The sequence below is a fragment of the Parasteatoda tepidariorum genome, chromosome 4 (assembly GCF_982258835.1).
Source record: "Parasteatoda tepidariorum strain Cologne lab strain chromosome 4, Ptep-v5.0, whole genome shotgun sequence".
NCBI lineage: Eukaryota > Metazoa > Arthropoda > Arachnida > Araneae > Theridiidae > Parasteatoda > Parasteatoda tepidariorum.
In genome coordinates this window covers 53,411,736-53,429,081 of record NC_141758.1, presented here as the reverse complement: position 1 = coordinate 53,429,081, position 17,346 = coordinate 53,411,736, and the positions used below count along the sequence as shown (strand labels likewise).

General features: G+C 28.6%; 1 protein-coding gene across 1 annotated transcript in view; it reads left to right on the top strand.

The window, feature by feature from the left end:
- The window catches only part of LOC107451798 (uncharacterized), a 37,464-nt gene extending 20,552 nt beyond the window's left edge, over positions 1–16,912 (top strand). The window contains exons 3-5 of the mRNA XM_016068018.3: positions 9,055–9,186; positions 11,776–12,069; positions 15,306–16,912. Coding sequence (XP_015923504.1) covers positions 9,055–9,186; positions 11,776–12,069; positions 15,306–15,557 — 678 coding nt within the window. The 3' untranslated portion in view covers positions 15,558–16,912. The remainder of the gene's footprint in view (positions 1–9,054; positions 9,187–11,775; positions 12,070–15,305) is intronic.
- Positions 16,913–17,346: the final 434 nt, after the last annotated feature.

Sequence of the window (17,346 nt, the reverse complement as noted above, 5' to 3'; positions counted from 1 at the left end):
TCTCTAGTTATTTTTATTGATGTTTCTCTCTATAGCTGTATTTAAATTTTGTATTTATTTGCTTGTAATTCGTAATTATAATATCTATATTTCATATTAATGTCTATCTAATTTTGCGTGTCTGTAGTATTTTGTATTTAAACTGTGCAACAGCAGTAAAAAATGTAGCATTTGGGGATTTGAAAAATGTAGAATGATCAATCTTAAGCTAGTGCAAGTTTATATATAAAAAAATAAAATAATAATAAAAAGATAAACAAAACTTTATGAGGGAATTCATAATTTGCCGTTAAACTGGCTGTTGTAAGGGGGCTTAAATTTTTCGTTTCTATAACTTATAATTATTACGTTGTAATTAAAAAAAATAAAAGTCGCACAGCGAACTGATCGCAAAACACGGTTCCCAGTAGAACACCGAAGTCATGTAAGTTAGTGCGCGGATGGGTGACCACTTTGATCAAGCTACAAAGGGACTGAGGGTGTGAGGTATCTTTCTTCGCAAATTGTTCTACTCTAAAGGGCTCGACTTTGTGCACAGGTCGTCTGGCTACCAAAACTGGAGAACTATCTCCTTCGCAGAGAATCAAAATTGTGATGACATGTCTTCGAACCATCCTCAGGGATGTTTCCCAGATCATCGCCGATTGCCCATGGTGCAGCTCTAGTGCGACGTAAATAAATAATACAAATACAAAAAAACTACTAAAATAATTTTAATGAAAGAACTCGTGAAATTTTTAAAAAAATATCGCTAGTTTACATTGTGTTCTGCTGACTTATTAAAATTGTGTGCTGTTTTACTGAAACATTGTACCTGCAGACTTTTAAAATTGTGTGCAGGTTTTCTAAAAAAATATGTGCTGGTTTTCTAAAAAATTGTGTGCTAGTTTTCTAAAAAATTGTGTGCTGGTCTTCGGAAAATTAAATAAGTGTATATACCATGTGCTATGTATTTCACTACGTATGAAATATATGTAGTGGTATACGAAGCGCATCTTCTGTTTGCTTTGTATTTCTGGTATACTATTCGCTGAATTTCACAACTCATTATTAATCTAAGTTCTCTTATTTATCTTAATGCGTATGTGTTTTATGATTTAGAGGTGTAAAACTAAATTAAATATTTTTTTTTTACTTGAATAAGTTAATAAAGTGATTAGTTTTCGATCTCGTAAGCCAGAAATTTTAAATTATACTGGTTAAATAGAATTTGCGATGAAAAGTTTCTCCCATGGTTATAGCGTTCTCTTAAAATGCAAGTTTCTATTTATAAAATCATCAAGTTATTTAGGTCGGTAACGCTCAAAAAGTAACAAAAGGTCTGAAAATCCAGTCCAATTAGGGACTTTTTTCACTGCGGAGGTTAAATTGATCGTTCTAATCCACACTTCTCATTGCAAATAAGGTTTCTGTTACTCCAATAATCACTGGCACTGTCAATGCGTTGAGGATGTTCTTTGAAGCAATTAGGGTTGCTTCAGTGCGCGCTCTGATCACTATATTTTGCATCTGATTTATGGAGAAAGTCACGCCTTATTGCTGAAGAAATGGCTACTGGAGGTGCTCATTTCTATTTCTATCTCGGATTATGTATCCAAATCCTTTAATTTTGTTTTCTGAAAGTGAAAAATGAATCAGTTTCTTTTTTTAAAAATGTCACAATTTGCTAAATTTAAGACATCTTGAAGTGGGTGAGACATACACGTGTCTAATTTTGGAAATCGTTTTTTTTTTTCTTTTTTTTTTTTTTGTGTTACTGAATATATGGTTTTATTGAGGACGTTTTATTAATGAATTGCGTTATTTAAAATAAAGATCAGCGATTTCCAAATGGTGCTCAGCGTAACCATAGTTGGAGTGACTCTGCGAATCAGTACTTTTATAATCAGTGAGGAGTTCGAACTCTCTTATATTTAGATACAGCCTATAATTCATAATTTATTTAATCTTTCGGTTGTCTTCATGAAATTATTTCAAGCCAATGAAATAGAAATGTCATTTTTTAAAAAGAGAATATTTCTAATAATATATTAAATAAATTATGAAAAGAGAAAGTATTTTTGGAATATTGCATTTGTATTTCCTACCGTGCTTTTCAAATCAAAATAAAATAATGAAATACTTTAATAAGGAAATGTTTTTCTAATAATAATTTTCAAACTTTTTAGAGGTTCTTTTAAGTTTTCATCTCGAGTAATAATTTGGCTTATTTTATTTTCAGCTTATGTATATATACCTAAAATAAATTGATAACTAGACTAGATATAGCATAAGGACAGCAATTTTAACTGTCGGACATAAAACCTAGTATAACACTAGAAAGACAAACTTAGTATATACCTATATTGCCCAAAAGCAGTCAAAAGGACTGGATTGTGAAAGAATAAATAATGTGTAATGAAATATGTTTAAAATTAATTTTTTATATTTTTATATCAGTTACAGTTATATAACAAGTTATTAGTAAATACTAACAATAAAAAAATTATGTGTCGTGCAAAAAGTTACAAAATTCTTAGAAATTATTTCATTATATACATCATTGTTTTTCTAATTGAAATTAAAAAGCAGTCAAAATGACTGGATTGTGAAAGAATAACTAATGTGTAATGAAATATGTTTAAAATTAATTTTTGATATTTTTATATCAGTTACAGTTATATAACAAGTTATTAGTAAATACTAACAATAAAAAAATTATGTGTCGTGCAAAAAGTTACAAAATTCTTAGAAATTATTTCATTATATACATCATTGTTTTTCTAATTGAAATTAAAAAGCAGTCAAAATGACTGGATTGTGAAAGAATAACTAATGTGTAATGAAATATGTTTAAAATTAATTTTTGATATTTTTATATCAGTTACAGTTATATAACAAGTTATTAGTAAATACTAACAATAAAAAAATTATGTGTCGTGCAAAAAGTTACAAAATTCTTAGAAATTATTTCATTATATACATCATTGTTTTTCTAATTGAAATTAAAAAGCAGTCAAAATGACTGGATTGTGAAAGAATAACTAATGTGTAATGAAAAATGTTTAAAATTAATTTTTGATATTTTTATATCAGTTACAGTTATATAACAAGTTATTAGTAAATATTAACAATAAAAAAATTATGTGTCGTGCAAAAAGTTACAAAATTCTTAGAAATTATTTCATTATATACATCATTGTTTTTCTAATTGAAATTAAAAAGCAGTCAAAATGACTGGATTGTGAAAGAATAACTAATGTGTAATGAAATATGTTTAAAATTAATTTTTGATATTTTTATATCAGTTACAGTTATATAACAAGTTATTAGTAAATACTAACAATAAAAAAATTATGTGTCGTGCAAAAAGTTACAAAATTCTTAGAAATTATTTCATTATATACATCATTGTTTTTCTAATTGAAATTAAAAAGCAGTCAAAATGACTGGATTGTGAAAGAATAACTAATGTGTAATGAAATATGTTTAAAATTAATTTTTGATATTTTTATATCAGTTACAGTTATATAACAAGTTATTAGTAAATACTAACAATAAAAAAATTATGTGTCGTGCAAAAAGTTACAAAATTCTTAGAAATTATTTCATTATATACATCATTGTTTTTCTAATTGAAATTGAAAAGCAGTCAAAATGACTGGATTGTGAAAGAATAACTAATGTGTAATGAAATATGTTTAAAATTAATTTTTGATATTTTTATATCAGTTACAGTTATATAACAAGTTATTAGTAAATACTAACAATAAAAAAATTATGTGTCGTGCAAAAAGTTACAAAATTCTTAGAAATTATTTCATTATATACATCATTGTTTTTCTAATTGAAATTAAAAAGCAGTCAAAATGACTTCCTTGGGCAAACTAGTGTTAAGATTATTAGTGTTAAAGATATGATAAATCTTCATTTCTCTAATTAAGTATTTAAAAATAGTCTTTTATAAGTTAATAACGTTAACTATTACCTTCATAAACTTTATAAATAAAGCCTGGGTTGATTATTTAGGGCAACGTAGCAAAAAAAAAAAAAAAAAAAATTAAACCACTGATATAGAGTATTTTTGAGAACGGCGCATCTAAACTTTTTTTCGTTAGTTACGCTCTGAAAAACGTATTTGAAAATTTTCAATGCAATTCTTTTGATTCTTGTTTAATGGCTTTATAACTGCGAAGTGTAGTTGTAACAGAATTTTGAATGTAACTTAAGTTGTTTCAGCTAATTTTCCAGATATTTCGTTCATCTATCTACATAAATAAAGCAGAATGTTTATATGCATGTGTGTGCATCTTATAAGAATACGCAATTTTAAACCAGTCATAAAATGCTTCGATCACAGGCTCGCACGCAACATTCCAAAGAACAAAATTTTCATAGGATCTTTAAATATTTTATAATGAGTGATTTGATAGCTTGCTGCTCTAATCAATCAAAACTTAGTTTTATTGCACGTTCTTATACACTGGTGGACAAAATTAAGAGATGGAAGACATTTTCCCAAATATCTCAAAAAATACTGAATATAAATAAATGAAATTTGGTATGGATATAGCTTATTCCATGATAATAAAGCATGCAAAACAAAACTGAAAGTACCATTCACTGGCAAGACCTATTGCCAATAAATCCAATGTAGTCTGAACTTAAGGATAAAAGATGACTATAAAAGTGAGGCTTGTACAGTGTGTGTTGCCTCTAGTATGGTGTATGGTTACCCCTGACAGACAGCATGCACAACGAGTATGCATGCTGTTAATAAGGAAGTTAAGGAGGACTTGTGGAAGACCCTCCCATTCTTCAGATTCCAAGCATGTTCAATAGGATTCATGTCAGGGGATTTGGCTGGCCAATTCATTCGTTGAATATCTTTGCTTTCCTGATACTCATCAACCATGAGAGCCCTATGTGGTCGCGCATTGTCGTCCATAAAAATAAACTCAGGGCCAACAGCGCCCCTGAAAAGACGCACATAGGGCTCTAGGACCTCCTGCCTGTACCTCTGGGCATTCACGAAACCATTGTCACATGCAGCGGTGTGCGGGTATCTTGCATGTGCGAAAATGCTTTCCATCTCTTAGTTTTGTCCACCAGTGTAGATTAACTTCGGTTTCCTAATGATAGGTTTTCACAAGTAAAACCAGCGTTAAGAATTTCGCAACGTATGTGAATGACGTCACAGAATTCAAATTTTAAACGGTATATGAAACTACGAGTTTCTTTTATGGATACTTACTTTTAAAAAGTGTTTCTGTGAACTTAAGCAGTAGAAACTTAATAAGAACGAACGAAATAAAATTAAATTTATCTATTAAGGCATGGAAAAATTATGTTAAATTCTTAATATCACATTTTAAGAGACGTATAGTTAATCTCTCTTTTAGTGAGATAATATTGTAACTCAGATTATGCTGAATCTAATCGTATGAAGCAGCACTAGAATATCCAGCAAATAGTAATAAAAAATAAAGGGTCTATATTAGGTGCATGAATGTGAAGGAACGTGATATTAGGACACTTATTTGTTTCAGAAGGGTACCTATATTATGTACCTCAGTATAATAGGTTAAAACAGTACTTATAAAGGCAATACTAGAAATATTTAATGCCTCATATAATTAAGCATTACTGGCGTTAATAATAGTTTGGCAATTTCTTATGACAGGTAGGTACCGATAATAGTTCATTCGCCGAAAATGATTATAAGGATATTAAAGTTGTTATTTTAGAGAATTACAATTTACTAACTTTGGGTTATAGGTTCAAGCTGGAAAAAATTTTTTTTTAATTAAAATTAATGGGGAAAAGGTGCTTTGTCTAGAAAAAGCATACAGTCTTATTTTTATTGAATCCAATGATGCTTTATTAATTTTAGTAATGGGTACTACTGCTATTATGTTAATTGGTGTTTCTTTTTTTTTAATGAGTACTGATTATACTAATATTGGTGCCAAAAAATCTCTGTGGAAATAGGTTTTTACGGCCCAACGAAAGGGATATGATAACATAAAGCCAGCGAGATGCGCAACAAACAATGATAAATTTGAATTGTTTTAGCTTTATTAATTTTGCCGGTTGTTTCAGTTTTTTACATATCGTTTTGTTGATTAATACTGATTTATTGACAATTTGCCTTTTTTTTTTTACCCCTTTTACGAAGAACGGGCATTCAGCTAGTTTTAAGTAAAGTTTATCTTTAATAAATGGGTGGCATGAATTATAAAATTTTTAAAGAAAGCAAATGAAAGCTTATTTTGAATAACAATGTGAAATAAACCGGAAAAAAATAAAAAATATTTAAAAAAAAAGTAATATATATTTTTTTATTATTATTAGAGAAGTGCTTTTAGGTTTGGTGCTTTAAATTGTAATAATTTCTTTACTGAACTGAACATAGACAAAGGTTAATGAACATAAACTATTTATTTTTACATTTTCATGAATAATTTAATGTAATTTTTCCAAAATAAAGCATTTAGGAAATTAATTTTAAAAAAAATATGTCTAGAATCGATACTGAAAAATATATGATACGAGAGTTAAAAAGAAATGCAAATATTTTTTGGGGGGACATAATAAATTATTAACTACTCTTTAACACTACTCTCCAAAATCCTTCCTAAATGAAATGTGTGTCACGGTATTCAGAACACGCGATGCGAAGTCACTGTCACTGTTTACTAATTCCTCTGTTTTGACAAGTTGTCATGAAAGAGACACATGTTGAGAAAATTAAATCCAATCGATGGATCAAGGCTAAAAAAGCATAATCTGTATTCTGAAGGTTTCTCGAATTCTGGCTTTCTTTTATCTGTTATTTGTTTTAAGCTCCTTTCCATTGTTCATAGGTTGTATGACAAAGTAAACAACAAATGCTCTCGTTGTTAAGTTGAGTTGACCCTAAGATAGCAGATTTTTATATCGTTTTCTTCTATCAAAGTTTATTTTTATTTTATTTGATTCATTTTTGAAATACAACTGGCTCGGTAAATCAACATTTACGAAAAAATGAATAAAATAAATGGACATAATCTTCTTACCCTTTACCTATTTTCTTTATTTTTCTTATTAATTTAAACTATTCTTTTTTAAAAGAATAAGACAATATCTGGTGTTCTTTTTAGAAATTATTACAGTTATCAAAATAGAATTTTGGATTAAAATGTAAAATCCGTTAATTTTTCATTTCCTCTACTTTGAAGTAAAAATATACCCATAAAGTGTTTTGAAATCAAGGGACTACTAATTGTACTAATAACAAATTTTTGTTTCTATATTATTTATTTTTTGCAGAAGTGTGTGGTACTGTGTAGAAATAATTTGAATTTCAGAGCATTTTTCAAAAAATTACTTTTTCTTTTTTGAATTTCTTAGCTGCAATATAATGTTTCCTTTTCTCTTTCACGAAAAATGAAATCACTACTTAACTCTTTGAATTATTAAAAAAAATTCTATAAATGTTTTATTTTTAATGTTAAATTTGGTTTAATTTTTATATTTAACTAAAGTAAAACAAATTATTGAAAAGTGAGTAATAAGATACTACTCTTATAGTGTTTTGAAATGACGAGTACTTTCTTCCGCTGCAACATGCATCCCAGAAAATGTTTAAAAGTTACTACTGATTCAACAACTTCAAAATATACATGTTCATATTTATTACTCCACGTTTATTAGTGTTAACTTTAGGTGGTGTGATTTTCTTAATGATCAAATTGCAATTACAGTTCTTGAAAACTTGCCCGAAAATATTTAACTTTCTACTAATAAATAATATTGTACTTTTCAGAAAATATTTTTAAAATGCCAGTGATTTCTATTAATAAAAACAACCCATACAATCTTTTTTTTTTTTTTTTTTTTAAATATTTTCAGGAAAAATGTCAGCACAAATACTAAAATAATTTTAGATTTTTTTTCCCTTAAAATTTTTTTTTATTAACTATTCACAACGATAAAATAAAATGAATATAGTTGTATTTTTCTATTAAATTAAAGGAAAATAACTTGATCTAAAATGCCCAGTTTTTAAAAAGTAAAAAAAAAAAAAAAAAAAAATTTTTTTCACAGTGTACATCCAGACGACGATTAGAGTTATTTTAATTTGAATTTGTTGCTATTTTTAAATTTATCATTACTTTTAATATATTTTTATAAAATGTATTGCTATTTTTAATTTAAACATAAATTTTTTAAGTTGTAAATATTTGGTTAAAAAAAAATAATTTATAATGATCGTAAGTTTAACAATGAAGTCTCATTAAAATTTAAATGTGTTTTGCGCTTTAGAAAAGATAATAAAAATATTTTTTAGGTAATACTTTTTTTTTACCTTAGAATAATTTTCACTTTTACTACATAAAAAGAACCTTTTTCTTATTTAGCATTCGTTTCTTTTGAAGTTTCTAACTGGTAGCTGTTTCAAGTTTTTTCGATTGTTTTTGTTTTCTTTATTTCCATGTCCAGGTCTAAAAGTTAATCAAATTAGTAAAGCAGCATATATTTTAGTTAATATACTACAATAATAAGTTTTTACAGGAAATCTCACATTGTTTTAATAGTTTTTATAGTGTAGATAGGTTTTAATAGTTTTTTTGACAGTTTGTCATACAACTATTTTACGAATTTACCTACTTTCAACTTTTTTTTAAACTTCATTTGATTTCGCAAAATTTAAGTCCTTACTGTTGTAGTCCTTACTGTTACAATTATTTTTACATTATTAAAATTTTGTAACTTCGGCATTAATGGGTAATTAGTTCAGGTGCCATCTGTTGGCATTAATTTGAATTGAGAGGAATATTAGGGTCGCAACAATGGGTTTAATTATGTTTCTTGTCAAAAATGCTAGAGATACATACATTCAAAGAATACGAAATAATGTTTTTCACATTTTCAGTAATTTTTTCAGCTTGTTTCGAACTCAAATGTTTACTTGTCAAATAACCATTATATTCGTTTAGCTTAAATGAAAACATACAATTCATGTATTGATTCATTTATAAAATGTTTCACATAAATCTACATACAAATTAAATTCTTTTTTTTCATTTTTAGCCCCGTGACGAGTCTCCTCTTAAAAATGGAACTAACGGCACCACTACTGCAAGAGCTTCATCCCCAATCAAGAAACCAGTCAGGGTATCAACACAGACTATCGTGCAACCTAAACCTAAACCAAAAGCTCAGGTTAGTATTAAATGTGGTTACTAATAATTAGATATTTCTAAAGCACGCGTTAGTATTAAATTTGGTTATTAAATTATTCATAAATATTTCAAAACCCTAGATTAGTTCTAAGTTTGCTTACTAACTCTTGGAAATATCAAAGGCTCAGGTTAATACCAATGGTTCCTAGTTGTTAGAATTTCAAAATCCCTTTGTACTGCGCATTTTTCAATTAATTGGGCACTTGCAACCCGAGAAGACGATCACTGATACCCAGACATGTGACCTATCACCTTAGCGGCAGCTGATTGTAAATAAACAAGAGGGAGTGTTAAAGTCGATCTAAGTTTCTCCACATAAATTAGAATGTTAATTAACATGAAGTTAATTAAAGACACTGTCATATCATTTGTTACAATATAATTCTTTCTCGCCTATGTCTCTTACTTAACTTAGATTTATTATTTGTTTATGTATTTTATAGTAACCGTAATATATTTTTGTTCTGTGTACCTTGCACTTTCATTACCTATTTAGTTTGTTCCACATGGATTTGTGTTAAGTAATAAATATAAAGTAAAATGATTGAAATCTTTGTGGAAGAATCTTTATGAGAGAATATAGAATGTGTCACTTATGAGAGTTAATACTTGAGGGCTTGGCTTACTATAAATACAACGGAAAGAACAGTTGATAACGTAAACAATTGCCGCGTTTCAACAACCAATTAGGATCGACATACCCACTCTACGTCGCTTGCAGGTATCCCATTGTTCAGCATGTCAAAAGTGCAAGTTAATACTAATTGTGGTTACTTTTTGTTTGATTTATGTCAAAAGACAAATTCATACAAGATAATGACTTGAGTTTCCACTCGATTTTTGTCATTATCTTGAAAATTTTAGTAATAACAGTAAGACAGCCTGATCTGTGCTTGAGTTAATAATATCCGAAATTTTTAGTAGAAAAATATTCTCAATGTAAATGTTTTCATGCGTAAATGTTTATTTTATATTTAAACTCTAGTATGCATTAAAAAAAAAATTTATAAAATAATTTATATGTATAAATATTTATATTTTTTGTTGGACCTTCGGAAAATACCATCAAACCGTGGTGGTTTTGTTCATGTTGGTCCAACATAAAGTTGTTCCATTTCCTAATATGAGGTGATGGTCAGTCTTGCTCGTACCATCATAAAATATGATGGTTTTTGATGGAAGGTGATGATGGTTACCATCTTATTCATGTTGGTCCATCAAAGAAAAACCATCATAAATTTTGTCTTGGGAGTAAATAGGATAAAAATTTTTACTAAAATGCTAAATATATTTTTCTACTGAGAAAAATGTAAAAGTGCAGTGGCACTTTTACCAAGCTTAAAATTCAGACTAACTCAAATTTTTGTTTTATTTCTTTTTATTAAAATAAGATTGCTTTTTTAGTCCCCAATTCACACAGTTTGGGGTGAACTGATCAAAAAAAAAACTTTCTAGTATAGCCATCATGAGAGTAGTAGTAAATAGGTAATTACATATAATGAAATAAATTGATGTAGTTACTTAATAGTTAATAGTTTTCCAAATGTGAATTCAACATTCAAAAAATCTTTCGATATTTTTTTTTTTTTTGTAAAGGTTTGGTGTTGGGGCAGGTGCTGCCTACATTAAAACTATTAAGATGAACCGGGAACATTTTGGAAAACTAATCCTTTAAACTGCTTATCGAGAGAACTTTTTTTTAGCTTAAAAATTTTCGCGCATTTTAAAAATTTAGAAACTAGTACAATACCATGATATTTGCTTTCAAATAAATATCGGACATCATATCCGTTGCTGTATATCAACAATTTCGTGTTTGAGACTTAAAAAGCACTCTTAATTTTATTTTTATCAAAAATCTGAGAGAATTTAGCATATGCGACTTCATCTTGATATGGTAAATTATCGTTTTTAACTGTTCGGAGGTATTTGAACTTTAATTTGCATCTTGTTTAACGTACTTTTGATACAAAGAAAATATCAAGTATATAAAGAAAAAATTTATTAATATATTATTATTAATTGAACATAATTCTAATGTTAACCCCTTCCTTCTTGCTCCCGTGAAAATGACGGGGTGAGGTTTTGCCCTCTATTTCTCACTCCCGTGATATTGACGGGCTGGAGTGTTCAGTAGTAACGAACCAATAAGAATAAAACTAAGTAATTTTTTTTGACCGGAAAACATTTTATTTCTCATTTTACACACCAGATGGCACAGTACCAGGATATTTTTAAGGTAATTGTAGATAGTTAGTTTATTTTAAACTAGATGTCAGCACTAATCAAATACGTGTATGTGGCAAAATAGGCACTTTTATGACCTTTTTTTTTGAAAATTGACCGATCGCTAAGGAGTTAATTACATAATTTAAGTTAATTGCAATTAAATCATTCATAAATAGGACAACAATAAAGTGAGTAAAAAATGTTTTTGCAGCTATAAATGCGGCATTGGATTCTGAATTGCCATGCTGATAATACAGCAGCATTTCTTTTAATAAATTAAGTCTCATAATTTGCATTTTATAAAACCATTTATAAAAGTTGATATGTATTTTTCCTTCAGGTTGCTCCCTCTTCTTTTGTAAAGAAAACAAATCCCATACCTTCCAAACCTAGAAATTCATTAGGCAATGCCAATCAAAGTAACGAACTGCCCAGGAAACCTCCCGGTCCTGGTCAAGAACAATGCAACGTGTGCGGACGGAACTTCAACAAGGACAGAATTGAGAAACACAGAAGCATTTGTAAGAAGGCAGCATCCAAGAAGGTGAAAGTCTTTGATGCCACCAAGATGCGTGTCAAAGGCACAGAAGCAGAGCAGTTCGTCAAGAAAGGATTACCCAAAGCGGAACCCAAGGTATGATTCATTTCCCCCCTCTAAACTCGCGAAAAAATAAGTAAATAAATCTTAGGGGTCGTTCAAATTTTAAGTAATTTGTATTTTTTCTTCTTTTTTTTCAAAATTACTTTGTTTTAGCTAGCAATCTACAAAAGATTCTTTTTTCGATAAAGGGAATTTTAGTGTCTCGCGTAAGCGTTATTCATGACTACTTTTCCCCCTATCAGCAAAACTAATCAAATCACATAGTCCTTAGATCAGGGATGGGCAAACTACGGCTCACGGGCCAACTGTAGCCCTGCGGAAGATTTTATCTGGCCCGCGGATAGAATTTTAACTTGTCGATCCGTGGCGAATGTAAACAATATACATTATACAAGTACCGATGACCTTTTTCTCTATTTTTGCTTTACAAAACATAAATTGATGGACGTAGACAGCTTCTATTGGTAAAATACAGCTTCAATTGGGGTCAGATTTGTGGCTTGAGTTAAAATCTAACGATCACCTGAAGCAGTTTCTAAATATGCCAAAGTTTGAGTTTTGCAAAACATTCCCAAAAGCTATAGTTTCCAAAATTTAACATCTCATGCCAGAAAATCAGTTATATGTTTGCTTCATCTTATATATGTGAACAAGTGTTTTCAACTATGAACCTTAGAAAAAATCATTTCAGAAGTAGACTAACAGACAAGCATTTCATCTCGTTCCTTAAAATAAGCACATCTCACTTCGAACCTCAATGTAAGGAACTTTTAAAAATGAAATCGCAATTTTATTCATCTCATTAAATATTTAAATTAAAACTTGTATATCGTTTATCTTTTTATTTTAGAAGTTTTTACTCGGTCCACCAAACTTTTTCTTCCCTCGATTTTTTGCTTTCGACCAAAAAAGTTTCCCCGTCATTGCCTTCCTTAGATTTACATCATATTTGAAGGAAAAGATGTTTAACACTAAAATGAAGTTTTGTAGCGTAGCATAGTTGAGTGGGTGGTAGGAGGAAGGGAGCGTAACATATTTAAGCTGGTGAATTTTTTATGAACCTAACTCAGGCCTGCAATTTGTGTGGATATTTTTTTTATCGTTTCTTTGATTGTCTTGACGAAACATCTCAGAGAGTTAATATTCTTCAGGTATATGCATGTTTCCGGACTACGAGACATACTGCTAATATGTCCTCCTTTAGTTGTGTTTGTTTCTCTATTTTCGGTTTTATTTTTTCGTCAGAATTGTTTTATACCATCGTTTGATTTGGTTGCCTTGTGTTCGTATTGCAGGTTTTAGCTTCGCGCAGTTTTACCGTATTTGTCTCTAGTGCCATTAAACTTTGCCTTAATAAATCACCAAAAAATTTTATTTCCTTTTGAAAATTAAAAAAAGCATTTTTCTCTGATATCAAGGGAATTGTTTGAGATTTTTTTAAAAAAGAAAAGAATGATTACGATTACTTACGAATAAAAAAAAATTGGTTTTATTTAAATAGAATTGTTTATCCTATTAATAAATGTTACAACCGGACTAATAACCCTTTTCGAAAGAAGTTTAGGGTATGATAAATGTATGGAAGTGAGTTGCGAGGAGTTTAAACTCCTGTTTAATAAAGTTTAGTCAAAGTACTTTATAAACACAGAAGTTTGTCTATGTACAGCTACCTTAAAAACTTGATACGAAAAAGTGTTAAATCATAAAATTTTTTAAAAAGTAGATTTAATATTATTATGCGTCGGAGCAAAGCCCAAGGACTATAATTTTCTATGAGCGAATAAGTAGAGTTGAGCATTGGCAACATTAAAATAGTCAGCAGGAGAAAATTGTCTAAATGTTGAGAATAGATCTCGGAGGGTCTTCGAAAGTTTTTCCTTTTTTTTTTTCGTGTAGTGATTGGGTATATTCAGTGTATTGGATATTCCGTGTATTGGGTAGCTTTTGTCTGCTTTCTATATTTTGCCGTACAGTCAAATTTTAGGATTGTATCATTTGATATAGTTTTCAAATTCTCTCTATTCTTTATCATTTCTTGTTTCAAACTACCTCTCGTTCCTCCTCAACTAAAATAAATAATTAAACTGGATTATTTCTTCTTTTAAAAGCAGTCAGATTTTATTTAGCACCTCATATTTTTAAATATCACTTTTTAAAAATTACCTTTTGATCCTGCCAAAATATATAAATTTAAAGTTGGCTATTTTGTTTTAATATTGAAAGCAGTGAGATTTGAAGCATTTAACATCCCTTATCCTCTTAGATCCAGCATTATTGGACTTTGGTATAATTTTATCACTTATATAATAATATTTTACGATGTTTTCTGCTTGTATGCCTTGATAAAGCGATTGTCTTTGTAAAAATATAATTAGTTTAACTTTATTTAGTCCTAATTTTTGATTAAAATGCAAAAAATGGTAGATGTTTGATTCAAGCTTTTGGACAGTTTCATAGCAAATAAATATCTTATTGAGTCTAGTGGATTCTGTTTCATGACCGAAATGTGAAGGAATACATTATAAGAGTGTCCTACAACATGTTAAAACGTTGAATGCCACGCTAATTTTACATGGCTTGCCCGTCGGGCCACAATGTAAATAACTACAAACTAAATTTGCAAATATTAGACAGATTTTACTAGTTTTTTAAATGATTTAGCTTGACATATCTGAAAAAAAGTGGTGAATTATATAAGCCTACAAATTGTTTATAAATAGTGGTGCATAAAAATCTACTGAATTGAATTTATTAAACCAAGAATCACAATTATTAGACTACCACTTGAAAATATTTTATCGCTGTCCGGAGCAAGTTGGCATCTCTATGTAAATAAATAAAACTATTTTTGTGTGTTCTATATTGCATTAATTTCTTCAAACCATTTTAGTAACGATAATAATGTTAAAAAAAAAGTAAAATTTTACTCGAATTATGTGTTTCTAATAATCTTGGCTTCACCGATCACCGGTGACCCCTGTGGCGCTATGAACAAACTCAGTGCCGGTCACTGGTGACCTGCATGGCATTCAACGTGTTAAAAATGCTAACAAGTCGAACTTATAATTTTTTAATGCAATAATTAAAAATAATTGAGTTTAATTGAGATTTTTAAAAGATTTTTATTTCATTTGAGTTTTGTTTCTTCTAAACTTGCATAAGTAAAAATCGTAATTTCTAACATTTTTAAAATTTTTTTTGAAGATTCGGGTGTCAGTAAGATCTGATTTTTAAATTCCGCATACTAAGACTTATCTTGTTTCTTCCAGCCAAAAAAATCAAATTGGCGCAAGCAGCATGGAGAGTTCATTGAAGCTATCAGGCAAGCGAAAATGGTGCAACAACACTTGGCCAAGGGTGGAAAAGTGAGTGACCTACCACCCCCGCCACCTTCAGATAACTCCGACTACGTTCCTTGCCCTTACTGTGGACGAAAATTTAATGAAGGTGTTGCTCAGAGGCACATCCCTAAATGTAAGAACATTCTATCGAATAAAAAGAATTCCAATGCAAGAAAATGATTGGGGGAAAAAAATGTGTGATGCTTGATTTACATGCATTTTTTATTTACTGGATTTTTAGTGCTTCCTATGTTTTCTTATTTGATAAGAATATGCAATTTGTACTGTTTTTATTCTCGAATTTTTAATTTTTAAGATTTTGGTGTGTAATGTTTTAACGTTAATCACGAATGTTTTTAAAGTTTTTAAATTAATCAGTTAATGTAATTTATAATCCAATTTATCGTGCTCGCAGATCAAAATTAAAGTTTTATTTTTACATAGTTACTAAATTTTAAAGTTCGAAATGAATTTTTTAACATTAAGTAATAAAATTAATAACAGTAAAAACAAATATAAAATTAAGTATTAAATTCCTACTGCATAACTACTGCCTATTATGTATTAAAATTTATTGACTGTTCAAGTAAAAATAAATTTATATAAAAGTGATTGGTACTCTCCCATAATTGAGTTTATATTATATATTAAATATTTAATTGATAATGTATAGGAAATATAATGCAATTGTATATTATCAATCGAGGGCAAAAATACAGCTTATAAGTTTTTAATAAGACCTTGAATGTATAATTTACATCAAATGAGAAGAATATTTGCTCTATTTGATTGATTTTAAACAAAAAAAATTGTACATTCACCGGGAAAAATTTCTCAACAGTTTTGTAATAAATTATTTATTTGTCAAAAAAATTATCTATATTATAGTTATAAATTTAAATTGCTATGTTTAAATTAGTGTCTTGTCTGCAAGTGTGGTAATAATTTTAACTTGTAGAGAATTAATTTTATACAATGAATTAATTGCAATGTACTATTGTATTTTATATAACCTATCATCTCTAGGTTATCTCTTCAATGTGTTGAGATGATCTGTAGACTTAAATGTGAGCATAAGTGTTAATTTTAGTTTGTGAACTGTTTTTCAATATTTGAAAAAATCTCTTTAATGTCTGCTTTGCTTATTTAACCAAAAATAATTATATATTCTTAGTTTTGTGAAGCATTATAACAAATCCAGGACTTGCTTTTTTATGTCTGTGTGAAATACTTGAGTTAAAACATTTACAACCGCTTTTATTTGTTGAGCAAATAAATATTTCCTGTATATAAAATTATCGTATCTCCCATGTTATGTGTGTTAAGTTCCTGAAGGTGAATTTGTGTAAAATGAACAGGTGTGGTGATATTTGTGATAAATGATTTTTTTTCCAAATAAATATTTGTTTTACATTTTATGCACTGTAAACTCAGTGTAAAATCTGAACTAAATCTTTGTATGTGGTCTTTTGTACGCTGCCAAGTTAATAATCCTATCTTGTAAGAAAATTTAATAAATTAACTTTTTACTAAAATTTTTTCTTTATTTTTCATAAGCAGTTTCAAGATATTAGAGTATTAATTATCTATTTTTACGGTATTTTTTCATACAGCCAATCAGGTATAAAAAATAATGAAAAGTAAATTAAGTTTCGTTTCAAAAAAACTAAAATAAGATAATTTTTGAGTAATTTCTTTTACAATAGTTGTAAGTTGATAAAATGTCAAAGCTAATTTAACATATCTAAAAGCTCATATAAAGGGGATAGATTTTTAACATTTTTATTATTTAATATTCTTTGTTCCTATACTTTAACTTTGAGAAAACCTAGTCTGTTGTTATTTTTTGACTCATTTTGAAAGACAGTCTTTTCAAATCTACTTAAAATAAATTTTTAACTATCGTTGATTATTATTAAATTTCAAAAAAATTAAAGCAATCGTGATTTTTAGCATGGTCTATTTTTTA